Below are 20,629 nucleotides of genomic sequence, written 5' to 3' on the forward strand. Positions count from 1 at the left end.
TCCGTGTGGGCATGGGCGAGCACGTGCACTGCCACTGTGCACATACTTCCCACATGGACAAGGGAAGGCACACGGCTGGCACAGGTGAGCATTCACCCTGTGGCCACGCACATTTTTGTGCAGACATCTACACGCACACCCCACGCACAGGTGAGTGTGTGCACCATTGCCATGCAACCATATGGGCATATGGCGTTACATGGAGGCACGGCCGAGCACATATACAGATGCTGCCACACACTTTAGTTGTACACACACTTCCACAGGCACACAAATGTGCTGGCAGCCCAGAGGGCCACCCATGTCCTGAGTGCATCTCCAGCAGGGTGGGCAGCAGGATGAGGGAGGAAGCTTCTCCCTGTCTGCTCTGCTGTCCTCTGGTGACATGCCCAGGAGTGCTGGCTCCAGATCAGGGGTTTCCAGCACAAGGAGGTTGTGCTGCTGTTAGAGTGGGTCAAGAGAACACCACAGAGATGCTCTGAGGGCTGAAAACTATCTACTGTGGAAACAGACTGTGAGATATGGGGTTGTTCAGACTGTAGAAGACAATGCTCCAGTAAGACTTTAAAGTAGCATTTCAGTCTATCAAGGGGATTCAAAAAGGAGAGATTTTTAAAGGGCATGTAGAGACAGGACAAGGGACATTAGTTTGAAAGTGACTTGTGGTGTGTTTGGATTACACAGAAAGAGGAAATCCTTTCTGATAGGGGTGGTGAGGCACTGGCACAGGATGCACAGAGAAGCTGTGGCTAGACGATCTCTAGAAATGTTCAGTGACAGGGTGGATAGGGCTTGGAGCAACCTGGCATCCCTGGAAGATGTCCCTGCCCTAACTCTAACCCCAACCCTAACCCTAACCCCAACCCTAATCCTAACCCTAACCCTAACCCTAACCCTAACCCTAACCCTAAGCCTAACCCTAACCCTAACCCTAACCCTAACCCTGCCTGTGGCAGGGAGGATTGGACAGAATATCCTTCAATGATCCCTCCTACCGCAAACCTTTCTGTGATTCTGTGGTGTGCATGCATGCAGATAGCCCCACAGAGGTGTGATTGCATAGAGCATGCCCTGGAACATGTGTTGGAGCACACACACATGCATGCGCACAGAGGGGTGTGCCACCAAACATGTGGGGAGAGAAGCTCCAGCCTCACTTTCCATCCCACAGTGTTGCATGGGCCCCTGCGCTCATCTCTCACCCACTGCTGCTCTGGGCTCTCCATGCTGGCAGAGCCCCATATCCCTTCCTTCCTGCTGGGCCATTCTACCCCAGTGCAGGGACAGGAAGCGCTCTCTTGCCCCTTCCCAATGCATGGCTTTCCCTTTTGGGCTGTAATGGACTGTGGGAGTGAGGGGGGCCTACTATGTGCACTCTGCTGTGGGGTTTAGACTTTTATGCTCCAGGATTCCCCATCTCCCACATGTGGCAGGGATCTCTCATTAAAGCATCACTACCTGCCATGTCCTCATCCTTCCCCAGCTCAGGTGTATGGGACATTGTGGGACAGATCTGGGATCTGTAAAATGGAGAGATCATCACGATGAGGAGACAGACACCAGGGCCAGGGGCTACCCCACCTTTGTGGGTTCTCTTTGCAATTCTGGAGTTTCACAAAGGGATCCCCAGGACACCCCATGCCATGGCCACATCCAGCATTGAGGGTCTCTGTACCCAGCAACCCAGCCATGCTGCCATGCCGTGGGCCGACGGTCATACCTGGCAGCAGCTGGAGCTGCACGGAGGGGCAATGGTGTTTTGAATGGGTCATGGGGCACAGTTTCCCTGTGCCTGCAGTTATCCATATGCAAGGGCTTGCACAAGTAGCCCTATGAACTCACACTTATACAGATGTGCATGCATTCACATGTGCACATCAGACATAAGGCAAGTTCCCCCGTGCGTGTGGTCACCGGCACGCGCAGTCACTAGCCACTAACACTTGTGCGCAGCAGCATGGAGCTGTGCCCTGTTGCACATGCACTCACACATATGGCATGTGTCCAACTATGTGAACATGCATGCTCAGAGGTGTGTGCATGCATTCACTTAGGTAAGAGTTCAGCTGTGTGTGCTCACATGTATGTGCACACATCCATTTGTGCGTACATGTTCATTTGTATGCACTGACATGCATGTGCCTGTATCCCCTGCATAGCCATATGCGCGCACTCCACATGTTTCCGGCCACTCGTCGACACGCATCTATGTGTGTGCATGTGTGTACCCACTGTGCGGGTGTGTACCCACTGTGGGGTGTGTACCCAGCCGCCTACACTCGCACTGGCCCCGTGCACTTGCGCTCACCCCGGAGCATCCCCGGGCCCCGTCCCAACATCTGCGCACGCGCGCGCCCCTTCCCCCCCCCCTTCCCCCCCGCGCGTTCGCGCGCACCTGCGCTCCCACACCCACCTGCACGCGCATGCCCCGTCCGAGCACTGGCGCCGCCCAGCGGCCGCCGGGGCTCCCGGCGAGCAGAGCAGTCCCCGGGGAAGGCACTGGGCACCATCCTGCCGTACCTCGGTGAATCGGGGCACCCCGGTGAATCGGGGCACCCGGAACAGGCTCAGCAGCAGCAGCACGGCGACATCCCCCTGGGCACGGCCACCCCCTCCCCGGGGCTCTCAATTCCTTGAGAGATTGCCAGGGAAAACCCTGTATCCACTACCCAAGCGCCGTGACTTCTACATGCATCCCGGCGGAAAAGTCCAGGCACTGACCCGTGCCCCAACTCAGCCTAGGAGCACTGGGAGCAGAAGACACCCTGCCCACAGCTGCACTTCAGGTGCCCCCTGTGCCACGGGGGCATTCAGCTTCCAAGAGCTTGCTAAGCCTTCATTCATCCCAGCTGGAGAAATTACCCTCTCCCTGCTCCAGTGCCACTTGTTGGGGCACAGGGACAAACCATGCAAGAGACAGCTGGAACAGAAGTGCAGCTCCTGCTGCTGCTTTAATGTTAGAGATACAATGGCATGCAGCAACATGCAGGCGCTGGCAGCTCCTCCAGCACAGGGCCCTGTGCAGGGCTGCTGAAACCCACCACGAGAGCAGCATGGCCCCCAGGGGGTGCAGTCTTTGGTCCTAGCAATGATCCTGGGGTGGTTGAGATGGAGGGAATGTTGAGGACCCCACTCCTGCCAGGCACCATCCCATAGTACAGCCAGGCATGTGTGAAGTGTAGTGTAGTGTTTAACAGGCTAAAGGGTAGCCCAGAGCAGGGGTAGCAACACAGCAGGGCTGCTGCTGGAGCTCACAGGCAGGCATGAATGCTGCCTCAACCCTGGGCTGGGTTGTCCAGCTATGGCCACACCAAAGCACTGCTGCCTACGCGCCTCCCCAAAACGTTTACCCCCTGCCCCAAGCTCCCGCTGGTTGCATTAAACCCCTCTGCAAAATCAGTATGAAGGCACCTGCTCATGCCATGGAGACAGGTGGACAGTGGCGGGGGTGACATCTAAGTGCTATTTGTGGCTGTTGCAGCAGAAAGGAGGGGACAGGTACCCCGTTTTGTCCTTAATGTGGTTTTTCCTCTATTAATCGCTCCTGGTGTTGAGCTAGATGCTACAGGTGAGGGCTGGTTGAGGCTGGGTTGTCTCCATGCCCACACCATTGGTGACAGAGAGTAGCACAGGCCTCAGTGTATTTGTCCCAGCATCCATGCCCTGGCAGGGTACCATGCCAAGACACAGGTACACAACACCTACTGGCACTCACCTCGGCCCCCTGTGGTCCCTCAGCCAGCAGGGAGTGGGTTAAGAACCTGCTGGCTGGGGCCACTGTTTCTGACACAATGAGGAGGAAGAGGATGCTGGGGCTGAAATTCCTTCAGCTCCCCCCGCCTCCCACACAGATGGACAGAGCTGGGCAAACAGACAGGACAGCCAGTGAGCACTGTTTAAGCCTTTCAGATGCTGCATGAATAGTAGCTGGGGGATGTTTAAGGCATGTGGTGCAGCACCAGATACAAGACAGGCACTGGTGTCCAGGACAAGTTGGAGGGACCTCATGGGCACAGACCCATGAGAGTGGTGGTAGCATCCATCCATCTGGTCTTGCTGGGCCACAGGCTGCTGAGTGACCAGAGCCCATGACAGCTCTGTAGCACAACAACTCCTGTCAGCACCTGGACAGGCAACCCCCTCCCCTGCTTGGTAAATCAGAAAAATAAATAAAAGGCAGGGGCTGGACAGATGAACAGACACAGGGGAGAATCCACAAGGAGCTGGATCCTCTTTGGCGGCAATCTGGGATCACAGCCAGGATCCCGGAGGGAGAATGGGTGGGGGGCTAGCAGTCCTTGGAGGCCTGGCCAAGGCTCTCACGCAGGCACCTGAGCTGTTCCTGGCCCAGCTTGATCTTCTCTTCCAGCTCCCTCTGCTCAGCAATGAGGGCCGACTTCATCTTGACGAAGTGCTGGTAATCCTGGAGGTGCTCGGGGGGCAGGTACCGTGCCACCATGGCACCCACTGCCTCCTCACGCCGCCCCACATGCTCCTTCAGCTCTTTGGCATCCTCCAGCTGTGCCACCAGCAGCCGCTGCTTCTCCCGCAGGGCCAGCTGTGGGAAAGACAGCTGGCATTGGCAGGGCATCCTGCAGCCCAAAACCTCATGGGTGAGGGTCCCCTCCCCCATGCCCACCTTGTCCTCAGCAGGGGTGTGCGGCCCGAGGCTGCCCAGGGCAGTTTCCACCCGGGCCAGGCGACCCGAGAGGGAGAGCAGGAGGTTGACCACCTTGTCCAGGTCACCCACGAAGAGGCGGTACTTGTCAAACTCCCCTGGGGTGCAAAGGGCTTGCAGGCGAGTAGCCACATCTTCACCCAGTGCCCCATTGGCACTAATGTCCTCCTGCAGCCCCCGTTGTGCCTCCTGCAGCACCACCAGCTTGCGGCTCAGACTCTCAATCAGCTGCAGCTGCCAGAGCAAAAGGGTCAGGGGGAACTGGGGCCACTCCCCATGGGATCAGGGGACTGGCACGGAGGTGTAGGGGCACTGTGCTGGGGCCAACAGTACACAAGAACCTTGTGATACCCCAGGTTCCAGGTTCCCATGAGCTACTGGCAATTCCCAGTCCCCACAAGAATCTGTCAATGTCTCAGAGTCCATGTGCACCTAATGGATGCCCCCGTCCCTGTGGGTATCTGGGAACATCCCAGCCCCTGCAAACATCAAGCATCTGTAGATGCCACTTGTCCCCATGAGCATCTGGTGAGACTCCCAGGTCCTGCAAGCACCTGACAATGCCCCTGGTCCTTGCAGACATCTGGCAATGCCCCAGGCCCATGTGAATATATGGTAATGTTCCTGGTACCCACAAGTGTCCAGCAATTACCCCCATGCCCATGAGTGCCTGGTGATGTCCCCAGCTCCCAGGAACAACCAGTGATGCCTCAGTCCCCATGAGCATCCAGAAATGCACCCAGTCTCCATGAGCACCTGGCCAGGACAGTGGGGAACCACAAGGGAATTGTTCCCAGCAGTGTCTTGTACCTTCTTTTCCACCAGCTCATGGTCCACCTCCTCCTCCTCATCCTCCGAGCTCCCCTCCACCACCTCCGGCAGCGCCTTTACCTTGTTGAGTGGCTCAGTTTTGCCTACTGCAACACCAAAGTGCACTGGCAAGGAACTGGAGCTGGCAGCACTCCTGGGAGGCAGCGAGATGGGCTCAAAACCTTGCCTGGGGAGACAGAGATACAGCGATAAGCACTGTGGGGTGTCAGCCTTGGTATGGGGCCCGGTGCTGTGACAGCCCTACCTGTCCTGTGCCAGGGCCTCCAGGTGCCAGTCCTGCTGGAGACACTTCCGCCAGGCCTGTCGCTCCCCTGCCACCAGCAGCTCACCCATCACCTCACTGGCAGTGCCAGGGGAAGCCAAGGGGGCCAGGATACTGGCCAGGGAATGGTCCCTGACAGCCACATCCCACAGTCGTTCCTCGGAGTCCATGCAGCGGGGCTGGGGCCAGCTGCCCTGGCAGCTCAGCCCCTCCACTGCCCCAGAACTGGGCTTAAGTGCCTCTGGCAGGGCAGGGCCAGAGCCACAATGCAGGGACAGGGAGCACTCACCCACCCCACGGGGACTGGCACGGCCCTGCTCCTGGTTCTGGATGAGCCATTGGGGCTGCTCCTCCATCTCCCCAGACCGCTTCATCTTTGTCTGCTTCTCCCCAGCTCCTGACACCCTGTCAACACCCACCCAGGGCATGTCAGCTCCCCTGCCCACCTGTGGGGGCAGGGACACTCAGGGCTATGGCCACGCCAGGGAAAGAGGTCAGGGACAGGGACACTCCACAACACAAAAAAACACCACACTGTGCTCTAAGGATTAGGATGCTCTGATACAGGGTACAAGGGCCCACCCCCATGCCATGGCACCACTTGCCTGCAAATTTCAGCGTTGGCAGCACCAGGCCCAGGAGTCCTGCGGAGTGATCTGGAGGCCTCAGGTCGGGGCCAGGCACCTGACAGAGCAGGGGGGCAAGCAGTGTGCCCCCAGGACTGGCCTTTCTGCTCCCCGGTGAGGCTCTGTGACCGCTCCCTCACTGCCTCAGCAATGCTGCGGATTGGCATTGGGGCAGCAGAGAAGGCAGAGCCATGCCCAGCACCATCTGGTGGGTGCTGGGATGCTCGACGCTGTCTGTACTTCTCCCAGTTGGGCGGAGGTGGGCGGGGAGGTGGTGGGCCCTTCTTTTTGGGGATGCTGGGAGGGTCCAGCTTGGCACGGAAAAGGTCCTTCTGGTCACAGCCCCAGGGGCTGGAAGGTTCCAGGTTGAGATGGCTCTCAGAGAAGGCTCTGCCCCTTAGTGGGCGGTGCAGCGGATCCGGGGGGCTCTCAGGGGTGTGGGCCAGGCGGTCACTATCCCACAAGAGGTCATGCGTGGATGTGGCCCGGTAGCAGGGTGGCCACTCTGGCTCGGTGCTCTCAAGGCAGGTGTGGAATGGGCCAAGCCTTGGGAAACCGGGTGGGTAGCTGGAGAGCTCACTAGGAAGAGAAGGAGGTACCCACCCTCCCATACACAGTCACCCATCTGGCAGTCCAGGCCCATTTCATGTCCTGCCTCATTTACCCCAGCTAGTCATCCAGTCACACTGGTGGGAGAAACCCAGGCTTATCTGCTGGGCACAGTTCTCCAGAGATGGCCCCAGAACCCTGGGGAAGGGTAAGGAGGGACCACCTTTGCTGTGGACACCTCCTCACACACTCTTGCCCTGTGTGCCTCCTTCTGCCTCAAAGAGCACCAGCCAAGGATGGCCAAGGAAGTATGGGAGGCACTTTCTACATCCCCAGTCAAAATCATGGCAGTCCCCACATCCCCCGGGCAGTCCCCACATCCCCTGAGTCCCCACTGAGTGGCACACACATCCCAGCACCATGGCATTTGGCATGGACTCACCTGACGGACTGGCTGACTTTCCTGGTGATTGCAGGTGGTTCCCACTCATCCTGAGGAAATTCCTGTGTGAGGGGGAAGGCAGTGTGAAATCCATCCCCCAGCACCTCTGTCTCATCCCCATTCAGATGCAGAAGACTTGCAGGCAGTCTGCAGGGCGAATGGGGGAACAGTACCCCACACCCCAACCCAGGGTCATAGTCCAGGGGTGCAAGGGAGTGTCAGTGCTGCTCCCCAGCACAGTCCCACAGGGCATTACTCACTGGGACGAAAGCTCTCCGGGGGGGCCAGGCATCACTCTCCTCTCGCCCAGGATGGGTAGCTGGGTAGCAGCAGTCAGGGCAGCGCACCCAGGACACAGGGTGACAGCGGCATGTGTGGCCACGGGGCCGTGGTGGCGGGCACAGGTCCCCTCCACAGTAGCGGCAGGGCTCAGGGCGCAGGGGAACCCCATAGGGGTAGGAGAAGCCCCGCAGGTAATCCAGCTCCCCTGGCCTCCCCAGTGGCTTGTAACAGTGGGGCTGCTCCCGGCAGCACTCAGCATAGGGGCCAGCAGAGCCAGGGCGGCTGGGTGAGGGTGGGCTGTAGGGCTGGTCCACAGAGAGGCGGCAGACATCCCGGTGCTCAGGGCCAGGGGGCTGGAAGGTGCTGGGATCACCTGCTGGCGGCTTGCTGTGCCGGGGTGGTGCCAGTCGGCTGCTCTCCTCAAAGAACCGGCGGCGGTCGGCAAAGGGCAGCAGGACCGCTTCGTCGCTGCCCCGTGGTGGGGAGCTGCAGGCCGCCGGGCCCTGGCTGTAGCCCTCCAGTTCACTGTGGCTGGGCGAGTGTTGTGGCTGCAGCTTGTTTTCCGGGGACCAGTGCCAGCGGCCCCTGGCTCTTGGCACCATCTGCTCAGGGGACAAGGGCCCTTTAGGGGCTGGGTCAGGGGTGGGGATGCCCTGATCTGCAGAGCGGCCAGAGTTCCTGCTCTCCTCACTCGGTGCAGGGCTGAGACACTCAGGCGGGGCAGGGTGTCGCTCTGCCAGTACACTGCCCTCTGGGGGCTCCTCAGTTTCCTCCACTGGCTCCTCACCAGGCGGAGGTGCACCAGGACCCCGGCTCTTCTGCAGCTGGGCCTTGCGCCACTGGATCTCGTTGCGCAGGCTGGTGGCAAAGCGGTCGCTGCGGCGGCGCATCTGAGCAGAGCGGTGGGGAGGACCCCCAGCCCGCCGGGCCCCTCCCTGGCTCTCCTCCTCCACTGGGCCCTCAGTGCTGAGTACTGGGCCAGCCCCCTGGCCATCCGGCCCGCAGGCTTGCTGCAGCTCAGGGCAGCAGCGGCAGGGCAGTGGGCGGCAGCAAGGCTCTGGGCAGTGCAGGGGATCCCGGGCAGCCCCTGTGGTTCCCCCTCGGCTGCCCTCAGGATGCAGTGGGGACAAGGTCCAGTGTTGCCCACTGGGGGCTGGAGAAGCTCGCCCGCTGTTGGTGCCCAGCTGGAGAGAGCGGAACTGGGAGGCCAGCAGTTGCTCAGGAGCACTGTGACGGTGCGACACGAGGCCCTTGAGAGGGGACAGCAATGGGTTGTCATCTGCTGTTGTGGCATCAGGCACTTGGTGCATGCTGTCATCCACGTATGGCTGGTTGTCAGACTCCATGCTCTCCCCCAGGAGTGGCTCAGCTGGGCAACGGTCCGGGTGGGAGCTCAGCATGTAATACTGGTCAGCAGAGAGACAGTCCTTTGTGGGGTATGGCGCCAGTTTCCTCCTGCCCACTACTTCTGCCTCCCCATCCCGCTGGCAGAGGAAGGTGTCAGAGATCCACCGGCCCTTGGCATGCAGCATATCCGCTGACACTGAGGCCTGGCACCTGTCCCCTCTGCCAGCTGGGGCTGCTCGCAGGCTGTCCCTCCTGACAGGGGGCTGGGGGGGCACTGGTGCCCGCCAGGCCTCAGGGTGCCAGCTGGCAGACGGCTCAGTCCCTGTGGTCAGGTAGCGCCTGTCAGGGGCTTTGCAGGGGCCTTGGAGGCTGGAATCAATGGACACGGTCTCTTCAAGACGGAGAGAGAGGGTGCAGTCAGAGGCAATGGAGCTGGCAGAGAAGGAGCTGTAGGCCGAGTCCCGCTTGCTGTGGTACATGCCCTGGTCAATGGGTGAGGGGTCTCCTTCATAGCAGGCCTGGCTGGGATGGTCCAGGCTCTCCATACTCCCGATGGAGCTGCTCCGGTCAGTGCTGCAGTGCCAGGACAGTGGGTTCTACTGCAGGAACAGCTTGCTGCTGCCTAGCCCCACGTCGGTCTTACAGGCACCTGCTGCCCCTCATCAAGCTCCACAGAGATTCCAAGGAGCCCATCCCCCCACCTACACCCTCCCTGGGACAACGGAGCACAGGGCAGCAGTACCGCAACCTGCCCTTCACCCCTGGGTTGGGGCCACCACCAGGGTTGCCTGGCACTGGCAAGGGGAACAGGCACAGGGAACACAGGGTGTGTGTGACTCCAGTCACTCGAGACCTCCCAGCTCTGGCAGCCGGGGCAGTGGGACTAAGCAGCTCCTGGCTGTCTCCAGCAGAGCCACCGCCCCTTCCTGCCGGGAGCCGGGAGTAAACAGCCAGGGGAAAGGGTAGTGCAGGATGAGGAGGGACCCCCTATGCCACCCCCACTGCCACAACCCAAGGGGTGTCCTGTCTGCCCTCTCCCCTTGCACAGTCTCATAACTGCCCCCAGGCTCTCACCTGACATCACAACCCGAAGGCCAGGAGAGGCTGAAGGCATCAGCCAGGCAGTGCATGGTGGGGACGTCTGCGCGGCTTTCGGCAAGTTTGGCCACATGCCAGGAATGGGGCCGGAAGACGGGCACGCTCCTCCTGCCAAGAGCAACAGCGGGAAAGGACAAGAATGGGGAGGAAGCCAGGCCAAGGAACCGGGGCTGAAATCACTTCCTACGGGGTTTCCTGTCCCCTCCAGGCCACTGCCCGCCCAAAGGGGATGGCAGCAAGGAGGGTCCAGTCCTGCAAGCACCCGGCACTGGGCAAGGGGATCTCACAGCTCACCCAGCTGGCCAGGGCTCCCTAGACTGCAGCATGCCTGTTGCCACACTAACAGGAGACCTAGGACACAGCCCCTGCGTAGCCCACAGGGAATGACCTGAACAAGGCAAGCATCTCTGCTGGGACTGGATTAGCTCCACCAAGGGAGACTGGGACCACATCTGTCTCCACTGCAAGCCTGACCTTCCCCCTTGTTCTTTTGTCCCTCCATATCTGCAGCAAGCACCAGCCACGTCATGTCTCTGGGAAGGGTCCTGTGCTGGTCTCTGTCCCACCCCCTCACGGCATCCACAGGAGTCTCCAGCCCACCCAACAAATGCCACTGCACAGACATGGTCAGAAGCCACCTCCTGTACCTCCCAACTGCCAAGTGATGCCACATCTACTGACTGGATAAGAGCAGCAAGCTGTGAGGTCAGCACAGGGACTTCCCAGAACCCCCAAACTCACCATGGATGATGCCGAGCCCCAGCACAGTCCCGTGGGACCCCTGCCCCTTGGGCAGTGCCCTTGCGCCGTCCCTGCCCCTGAGTGCTGCTGGAGCTGGAGTCAGTCAGGATGCAGCCAGGGAATGGATGCAGCTGGAGGGGCTGGGGTGGGAAGGGACTGCAAGGCCCAGCCCTGCCTCTCCTTCCTTTCCCAGGCAAGCAGGCAGGCAGGAGGCAGGCAAGCAGGCAGGAAGGGAGAGGAGCGGCCACGCTTGAGGATACCGCCCAGCGAGGGGGTGGTGAGCCCGATGCACTGCCTTGGCTCTGCTGGATGTGGAACCCCCACTTAGCGGGAGTGCTGACAGCAGCAAAGGGGCTGCTCCCCACCCTGTCCCAGAAAGGGGCACCTCCAAGCTGGAGACAAGGGCACCTCCAGGTTCCTGCCAGTCCCCCAGGCAGGTAAAGCCCCACTGGCCCGCCCTGTGTCCCTTCCACAGCACTGCCAACCTGCGAACAACCATCTTCAGAGTGCGGTAGGAGCCCTTGATGAGGATGAGGGCCTCCTGGCGGGATCCGTACAGCGGCGTCCCGCTGATGTTCACCAGCTCATCACCTGGCTGCAGCCGGCGGGACAGTGCAGCCTTGCCCCCATCCTCCACCTGGGTGACAGAGAGGGGCATCAAAGGGAGCACAGCCCCCAGAATATCCCAGGGGATGTTCCATGGCCGCCGTGTGTCAGGGGAGAAAGAGGCTTTAGAGAAGGTGCCTGAGCCCCAGGCACCACAGAGGGATCTGTGGGGCCAGGCTCTCCCCCTTCTCTGGTCACATGAATTTCTGAGCAAGGGCATCACAGAGGGGAGAGAAAGAAAAATGTCCCATCCCAGCAGATTCCCTCACAGGCAGCACAAGGGCCCTTTGTCCAGCATGGATGCCAGCCCCCTGCTGCTGCTTCCAACCCCACATTGAGCCTGTCTGGGCACCCGTGGTGATTTCAATGCCCAAAGGATGCCATCCCACCCTATGTGCACATAGGAGACAATAGTAGGGGAAGTGCTGAGCCCTGGCACATGCCTACCCTCCCTGACACCCATGGCCAAAATGAACCTGTTACTCTGTATTGCTGTGCTTGGAGGAAGTATAGCCATGGTGCTGCCAGCACATGAGATCCTGGCCCATGCCCTCTGCCCTAGCTGGTAGGTGCAGTCCTGGCAGCCCTGGGAAAAGCAGTGCCCGGCTGGGCTAGGCAGTGTCCATTGCCAGCACTGATCTCTACCCATCCTGCCACTGTAATGGCCAGGGATTGCCAACTCCACACCACAGAGCTGGCAAGCGACTGGAGCTGCTTCTCCATGGTGGCAGTAGCACAGGGTATGCAGGTGCATGGGGCAGGACCTGGGGTGCCCCATGCTGACTGTAGATGTGGCAAGACCCTATAGCCACCCACAGGGCAGAGCTAACCTGGCTCCATGCTGGGGCTCCTGCACCCACCCTGCCCATGGGCCCTTCACCCTGCCCAGTTGCTCCCAGGCCTGGCCAGGGAATGAGCTCTGCTCACAGTGCCTGTAGGACCAGTTTGGGCAGCAGCCAGACCTCAGTGCCAGGGAGCACACATGGCTTCCTAGCAGGTCAGTCATTGTGCATGTGCCCCTGGGCACCACTTTCCAGCCCTAATGCTGGGCAGGGCTCAGGGGGCATTCCACTACCCCTGGACAAAATGTCACCTTAGGAGGGAGAAAGGCAGGGGCAGCCAAGCCTCCTGCCCAGCGCACCACTGCCCCATGGCTTTGCCTGGCACAGGTGTGCCCAGAACCAACAGCTCTCCCATTTTTCCAAGAATCTTAGCACTGCAATGCCATACCCAGGCTAGACACAGCCCAGTGTGCCTGCCTGTGCAGGCAGGCTGCCCTCCTACTCAGATGTCAGCCATGGGGCTGCCTTCCTGGCAGGGGACCTTGACTGTCTGTAAGGGCTCCCAGTCCTACCATGCAGTCAGTGGAGCACCTGGGTTTACCCCTTGCCATGCTGCTGCCCACCACCAGGCACCAGCAGAGCATGCAAGGCAGGCTGCACCTTCACCTCAGACCTCTGTCCAGACACGTGCCCACCAGTCCTGCCTGCCACCGCCATGGGGATGAGCCAGAGATGAAAGGTGTCCTCACTTGCTGCAGGACACCACCAGGTCTGCACCCATGTCTGGGCCATCACATGCACTAGGATGGACAGGCTCAGCCCCGGCATTGCTCACGAGGAGCTAAATTTGGCACAACAGCTCCTTGTTCTGCCTTTGCCACCAATGAACTCAGCATTGGCAACTAAACGCCACTGCCTGCTGCCCTGCCTGGCTGAGCCAGCCCAGGACGCTTCCCAAACACCATCCCTGGAGTTCACTCTGGGCCCTGATGGTGGGCACCAGATGGCTCACGGAAATGTTTGCCTGTCTCAGGAGAAACTTGTCTTAGGACTCACAACCAGAAAAGTGCCAGAGCTGTGCTCACCCTGCGCCACACCAACTTCCCTCCTTGCCCCTGACGTGCTCAGGGAAGCCTGTGCCGGAGGCCGTTTTCAGCCCCATGGAAGGCTTAAGATCGCATGTGAGCATGCCGTGGGACTCTGCCACAGAAAGGGATCCTGCCCGGAGTGGGCTCAGAGGCCAAACTCAGTCATCGTGTACGGGGACGCCCTTCCTCTTTCTGGCGGTCATCCCCCCACGCCACAGGCGAGGGCCGCCCCCTCTTCGCACACACCTCGGCCGGCCGCAGCGGCGGAGCGGTGACCCCGGGGGACCCTCCCCTGAATGCATAAAGCGCTGGAACAAGCCCCTTTTGTCTACCGAGCACACGCGGTGGCGGCGTGTCCGTGGGAGCGCGGGGGCCGACACCCCGCGGCCCGCAAGCCAGTCCCCTTCTCAAAAGGGGTGAGTGAGGAACATCCCCTCCTCCGGCAACCGGCGGACCCACGGGGACCCATCATCCCGAAGGCCAGCAGCGAGTGGGGACGCGGGCAGTTACTCCTTCGGCGCCCGGCTCCCCACCCGCCGGCGGTGCCATCTCAGGGCGCAGGGCTGGGATCGGAGCCACTTTTCCAGCTCCCCCAGCCAGACCGCGCTGGCCGCGTCCCGCCGAGGGCGTGGAACGGCCCGGGGGCGCAGTCGGCCCGGCTCGAGGCATGGAGCAGCCCCGGGGCCGCCAGCCCGGCCCGCCGCACCCCGGCTCAGCAGGACGGCGACACCGGGCGGGCAGGCGGCCAAATCGTCCGGCGACAGGGCCCCGTCCGGGCTCCCCGGAGGGGTGGCTATTGGAGCTCCCCTGGCCGCTGTTCTGCTCCTTGCGGGTCTCCCCACGAGTCTCCCCGCGGAACGAGGCGCTGGCGGGGCCGCGGGAATCGGTGACCCTCTGTGTGGCGAGACTTCGGGGCCGCGGGGATCACCCTCGCCATTTGCTCCCGACTGCGGCCGGGCTCCGCTCGGCATCGCACCCCGGCGCCAACCCCGTCCCGGGCACGGTCCTGCCCCTGCGTTCCAGGGGTGCCGGGGCATGACGGGACGGACTATGGTTCCCCCACCGTGGCACTAAACGTCCCCGCAGAGTCTGGTGCCCGGAACGCCCGTGGGCGCGGCACCGACGGACAGGCACACAGGGGGCTGACCTCCCACGGCTACAGCCCGCGGGACGGGACCGGGAAAGACGTGAAAGAGAATGGGAGGGCCGCCCCCGACGCCAGCCCAACGGATGTGCCAGAGGAATTTCTTCCTGCCGCCGGGCCCGGGCTGTCCCGCCGCCCCCCTCGCTCTCACTCTTCACTGCGACTCTAAGTGGAGGGCCGGGGAGATCGTAGGTGCGAGTGGCCGTCCCCGTCCCGCCGCGCCAGGACGCAAGACCCCGCGGCCGGGGCTCCCCGCACCCCCGACGCCGCCGCGCCCCGGGTGTCCTCCCATCTCCCGCGCCCCGCCACGGGCGGGAGGCCCCTCGCGGGGGGATGTCGCGGAGCCCACGCGGGGCTCTGACGGCGATTCCTACCTTGGAGACGATGAGGGGCTCACCGTGCTCTAGCCCGCCGCGCAGCGTGAAGCCCCAGGGCGCGCCCCCCTGCAGCTGCACATGCACGTACTGGGGGGCGCCGGGCCGGCCCTCTGCCCGCTCCATGGCGGCTACAGCTACAGCCCCATCCCGGCCCGGCCCCGAACTGTGGAGGAAATTACACCCCCGCCCGCCCGGACTGAGCGGCGCGGGGCGAGTGCGGGGCGGGGCCGCTCCGCACCGGGACTGCTCCGCCGCCGCCAATGAGGCGCGGGGGGACGGCGGCGGACGGTTCGGCACGGCACAACACGGCACGGCTCAGCACAGCTCATGGCATGGCTCTGCACACAATGGCACAGCACAGCACCTTTCTACTCAGTACCTTGGCATGCCATCCTTTAGCCCAGGGACCTAAAGTGAGCTGCTTGGCTCATCTTGGTACAGCCCAGCCGTACCAAGTCCAGCTCAACCCAGCATGCATGATATGGAAGGCTGGCAGACCTCAGTGCAGCACGATGCATCAGAGTTCAGCTCAACGTGGGATGGCAGGGGGGCCAGCATGGGTTAACTGACCCAGCATGGCTCAGCCTGGCATGCCTTGGCGCAGTTCAGCTGGGTTGGCACATTCTGGCTTGTCTCAGCTCAGTTCAACATGACACAGGGCTGGCAAAGTTAAGTTTGGTACAGCACAGAACAAGCAGGGGCCTCATCTGGCTTAGCTCCACTTGACCTGGCCCAATTTTGTTTCGGGCAGTTCAGCTTGGTTGACTTGGACAAGCAGGGCTGGCAGAGTTCAGCTCAGCAGAGCCTGGCCTGCCTTGACTTAGCTTGACCATCCACAGGTTCAGCTCAAAATGACCCAGTTCAGCACAATATGGTGCCACTGGGAACGCACACCAGTAGGCACTGCTCAGCACAGTTTAGCCTGGCACAGTGGCAGTTCAACAGCACTCAGGTGGGTACGAGGGGGTGGCAGTAGCGTGATGCAGCCCCCCCAGCTCCCCACCATGTAGTCACACTGGCGCCCCAAGCTCCACTGCCTGCAGGCCAGCACAGTCTGACCTACCCATGCCAGCCCCAATCCCTGTCCATATCCTGCCAGGCACCTTAGGGCATACCTGGCAGTTTGGCCATTCTTCACCTTTGTCTTTTCCCTGCTACGCCCAGAAGAGGCAGCTGTACTACCTGGGGGAAATTGAGGCAGGGGGAAGAGCCAGCAATAGCACCCAGGGATGGTGGCAGTGGATCGGCATGGATTCCCGAGGGAACCCAAGAGTCCTGCTCCTCCCTTCCCGCCTGGGGCCATGACTCTTACTCATCTCCTTCCCAGACAATCGGCCTGGAAAGCTCTGCTCTGCAAGCAGCGCCTGCAGCCCTGGTTGCCCGCCACGGCCTGGGGGGGGTCAGCTTGCAGTGCCAGGCTGGTTCATTCCCAGTGCTGGAAGGGTCTCAAGTTTTTCTTGGTAGTCCCTGTCCACAAGCACCTGTCTTGAACTCTGCCTGCTCCCTGTGCAGCCCAGCTGCAGCCAGACCAGTACAGCCAGAGTGTCACAGGGCACAGGGTGGAGTGGTACCTGGGCTATTTGTAGTGCTAGAGCCCACCCAGGAGAGATTCATAGCTCCCCCCCATACAGCCTTGACATGTCCACCACTGACATGTCCACCACCCCGACCCCACCTGCCTTGTAATGCCCCCAAATCATGACTGGCTGCTGCCATGCCCAGACTTCCCAATGTTCACTGGCTCATCTGCCCCTTGTGCGCTTTCCCAAATGAGTAACAAGGGCTGCCTGGCCAGGCAAGAGGGCTCTTGTGCCCTGGCTCTTCACATGGCCCCATAGCACATTTAGCACCACACACACCCCTACACAGCCCTCCCAAGCCCTTAGCACTGTGCCCAGCTGGTGCCAAGAAGAGTGGGCAGCAGACACCAGTGCAATCCCTCCAGCTCTCCCCATGTCCCTATGCCTGCACCAGTGGTTCCCAACCAGTGTGCTCACTCCCTGGCCACTTCCATCCCAGCAGGAGAGCAACAGTGTACTGTGGGTCGGGGCACAGCACCAGGGGCTCTGGAGGTGGGACTGGCTGCAGCTGCCCACACCACACTGTAGTGTGCCCAGAGGGCTTTTCCCAGGCAAGTACTGTCCCCAGCAGGGAAAGTGACTTGAATGGCCCATGCCAGCGAGAGGGTGAGCATCATGCTCACCTCTCAGCTTTGAGCAGGTGCTGGCAGAAAGACCTGGAAACTGGTCAAGGTAGGCAAAGTTGCGGGCATGCTGATGGTGGTGGCAGGATGATGCCTACAGTGGGGTACTGCTGGCTTACCCAGACATACTTAGCACTGCTGGGCTCAGGGTCACTCTGCTCACCCATGTGTCTTAGTGCCAGCTGGATAGAGTGAGGCACTGGGCAGCCTGGCTGTGCTGTGGGGCTGTTGGGGAGCAGAACTCCAGGCTCTGTGCCTGCTTGGGGCAGTGCAGACCAGCATGCAGCAATGGGCACAAAGGTGATGAGCCGCTGATGGAGTGTCAGCACAGAGTGGAGGTAGCTGGAGGGACTCTCATTGCATGAAAGCACCCTCTCAGGCTCCGTCTGGCCCCACTTCCCCGGGACCCAGGGAGGTCCTGCCTCTTTAAAACCTGATTGAGTCCATGCCTTTAAAATGGGCCTGGGCAAGGACCTCCTACCCTGTAGGAGGAGGCTGAGCCAAGAGCACGTGGGCTGAGTGAGCTGATTCTCCCACCCCACTTCACCCCACTCCCCTACCCCAGCACCTTTACAGCTCCCATAGCCAGGCTCCGTTGGGCTGGCTTTGCTCCTGGTCTGGATTTTAGTCTGGAATTTGTACCCCTTTTTGCATACAGATTCCCCCCACCTTTCTGTTCCTGTGCCAAGCTGAAGCAGCTGGTGTGGTTGTCCTGTCTTGATAGGAGCTGGAAGCACCCTGGGATCCTTTTGCTGGCGTCCACAGTCACCTCTGCCTCCCAAGTGAGGAGAAGCATGACTGCAGGTTCTCCCTAATTCTTCTGCTGGCCAGCCCCACCTTGTCCCTCTTACCTGCTCCCTCCCGACACTCACCTATCATGGCTATTCCCTACCCTTTCACCAGCCTCCTCCTTCTCCTTGTTGTGCCCATTTCCCAGGCTGTGAACCAGTCCCCACTGCCCCTTGGCTCCCTGCCTGCTGTCCCCACCCTGCCCCTCCTGCAGGCCCTGCAAACGCGGGCTCCAGGCAGCCCAGGCTGGCAGGCGGGGCCAGCCAGTGGGCAGCCCCTGCGCTACATGCTGAATCTGTACCGGCGTGCTGCTGACCGCGAAGGCCGACCCCGCCGCAGCCGCAGCCTAGGCACCAACACCATCCGCCTGGTGCAGGCCAGTTCCCATGGGGGTCAGCCCTGGGCAGGTGAGGAACCGGTGAGCACTAAGGATGGTATGTGCACTTAGCAGAGCTAGCAGGGTGGGCGCTTGAGCTCTGAAGGTGAGGTCTGTTGCCTGCTTCCTTCCCCCTCTCTACAGTGTCCTGGCTGGAGTTGCTCTTGGCCATGGGGTTCCACTTGGCAGGAGTCCAAGGCTCTGCCCCAGGGGTGAGATGGGCAAGTGCATAGCTGGCCCTTGTGTGCCCTTCTCTCCTTCCCACTCTGCCTGATGCTCTGCCAGGCTAATGGTGTTGGTGGAGAGGATAGGAAATGTTGCAGACTCTTTACCCTTCATGCCACCAACAAGCCTTGTCGCATGGCTTCTGTTTGCTGCAGCTTCTGCCTTGTGCTGGGGCAGATGGCTGTCACAGGCTCTGCTGTGCTGTGTGGGGCTGTGGCAGCATCATGACAGAAAGGGGTGCTCCACAGTGCCTCCTGCCCTATGCTAACAGGGCACTGCCTCCCTGCAGGTCGCTGGTACTTGCAGGCCCTCACCTACCACATGGAGGTCCAGCCAGAGGTCGAGCACCTCCTCAGAGCTACTGTAGTCTACCTGCCCAGTTTGTCACTGGCCCACAGTCGCCTTCTCTGCGCTCTGGAGCTGGTGATGGCTGGTGAGGCACCCAGGGTACTGCTCAGCCCTACTGCCCGTCCCCGTCATGACTGGGCCGAGGTTGATGTCACCCCTTACCTGGTACTGGGGAACAGCAGCATGGGGAGCCTGGCGCTGTGGCATGTCTGTGTGCGTGCTGGCCGAGCAGGAGGCCACGATGCTCCTGTGGCCCCTGGCCACCCTTTCCTCCTTCTCTACCTTAATGATACTCAGGCAGGGTTGGCATCTCTGGCAGCAGAGCCCACCGACACCAACGTGATACAGGGACATTGGCTCATGACCTGCCCAAGTACCTGCGGGAGCAGGGAGGGGAGAAGAGTGACTGTTCCCTCTGCCCCTTCCCTGTCAGTTTTGCACAGCTGGGCTGGGACCACTGGATCATTGCTCCTCACCGCTACAACCCACGCTACTGCAAGGGCACCTGTCCCCACCTGCTCCGCTATGACTTCCACGCACCCAACCATGCTGTGGTGCAGAGTTTTGTCCATCAGCTTGTGGATGCCGCTGTGCCCCCGCCCTCCTGTGTGCCCTATCGCTACAGCCCCATCAGCGTCCTCACGCTTGAGCGCAATGGAGACATACTGTACAAGGAGTATGAGAACATGATTGCAGAGTCCTGCACTTGTCGGTAATTTCCGCTGCCCCAGCACATCACCCCTGGGCTCTGCTTCTTCCTGCAGATCTGGACTTTAGGGTTTATCTTGCTCTGCCTGGGGCTCACTTGGCTCATCTCCCCTCCCCATGCAGTGCTGCTCAGTGGGGAGGTTTTACAATGACAGTTTTATGTAAATTGTGGGCTTTTAAAGGCAGAAACCTGTGCTGGGGTGGTTGCCCCATGGCATCTGTCCTTCCTGCAGCCCCCATGGCTGCTGCCTGGTTTTGGTGGGGAGGGGGGCTTGGCCTGATGTTCTCAGATATGAGCTGTATCCCTAAACAGGAGTACCAAGCTCTTAGGAGGTGGCTGGGAGTCTCCTGGTGGAGGGAGGGCAGGGAGGGTAGGAAGTCCAGGTGTCTCTGTGTTTTGCATCTGACACATTGGTGGTGTCAGGATCTGATGTGACCCTGCCTGTGGCATTCCTTCCCAACTCACGTGCACCCCATCCCTATCTAGTCTCAGCTGCAGAGGCATCTCACCAGGCTGAGAATTTGGGCTGGAGTGAGGAAGCCTCTCTCCTCCCCTGCAGTTCTGCTCTGGAAGGGCTGTGAAAAACTGGAGGGACCTGAGCTGCCATCTCTGCTTCCGGTGCTAGAGGCCAAGGCAGCTGCCTGTGCTGGGCTCTGCCTGCTGTTTCCTCTGATACACCTGTTCTTCAGCTCCTTGGCTTGCCCTCTAGCAGGGCTCAGGTCTTGTTCCCAGAGGTCAGATTCCTGTTGCAGATGCCTCTCTACCTTCTTGCACTCTTGCTGTCACACCGTCCTTGGGCTCTGCTGAGCTTCTGGCATGTCCCTGTTTCCAGAAGGGTCAGTCCCACTCTCAGCACCCCTGCTGCCTGACTCTTCTCTATTTATTTCTTGACTGTGAATAAATAAATTGATTGATTTTGCTAAAGACCATCTTGGCCTGTTCTTGCACTGCCCCCAGGGTGCAGCAGGTGCACCCTGGGATAGGTTGCGCTAGGCTGTATCCCTGTGCCCTGCTTTTGTGCTTTCACTGGAGGGGGTGGGTGCGGGGGTAAATCCCAGCTGGTTCAAGCAGGGCCTATGAGAAGTGCCTCCCCTGGAGCATTGACCTGCCCTAGAGCAGAGGAGAC

At 60.8% G+C, this 20,629-nt stretch overlaps 2 protein-coding genes across 12 annotated transcripts; one reads left to right on the forward strand and one right to left on the reverse strand.

Annotated features, from left to right (window-relative positions):
* Positions 1 to 2,959: 2,959 nt before the first annotated feature.
* On the reverse strand, positions 2,960 to 15,058 carry SHROOM4 (shroom family member 4). Of its 11 annotated transcripts, none has more exons than XM_030967479.1 (10): positions 14,851 to 15,058; positions 11,342 to 11,493; positions 10,092 to 10,223; positions 7,649 to 9,590; positions 7,389 to 7,450; positions 6,377 to 6,976; positions 5,754 to 6,176; positions 5,489 to 5,675; positions 4,640 to 4,912; positions 2,960 to 4,558 (listed from the first exon to the last, which is right to left on the reverse strand). In XM_030967479.1, the coding sequence occupies exons 1-10, from the start codon at positions 14,974 to 14,976 to the stop codon at positions 4,289 to 4,291; spliced, it is 4,167 nt and encodes a 1,388-aa protein (XP_030823339.1). In that variant the 5' UTR covers positions 14,977 to 15,058; the 3' UTR covers positions 2,960 to 4,288. The 11 variants fall into 11 exon arrangements, with proteins under 11 accessions (XP_030823339.1, XP_030823340.1, XP_030823342.1 ...); XM_030967480.1 differs by having other exon boundaries at positions 5,754 to 5,985; positions 6,061 to 6,176; positions 11,342 to 14,992; XM_030967482.1 differs by adding an exon at positions 10,857 to 11,161 and having other exon boundaries at positions 11,342 to 14,992.
* A 2,875-nt stretch (positions 15,059 to 17,933) lies between these two features.
* On the forward strand, positions 17,934 to 19,510 carry BMP15 (bone morphogenetic protein 15). The gene is given in 3 exon segments (XM_030967488.1): positions 17,934 to 18,252; positions 18,736 to 19,119; positions 19,122 to 19,510. Coding segments are annotated over 3 exon segments (1,092 nt in total).
* Positions 19,511 to 20,629: the final 1,119 nt, after the last annotated feature.

The sequence above is a fragment of the Camarhynchus parvulus genome, chromosome 4A (genome assembly GCF_901933205.1).
Source record: "Camarhynchus parvulus chromosome 4A, STF_HiC, whole genome shotgun sequence".
NCBI lineage: Eukaryota > Metazoa > Chordata > Aves > Passeriformes > Thraupidae > Camarhynchus > Camarhynchus parvulus.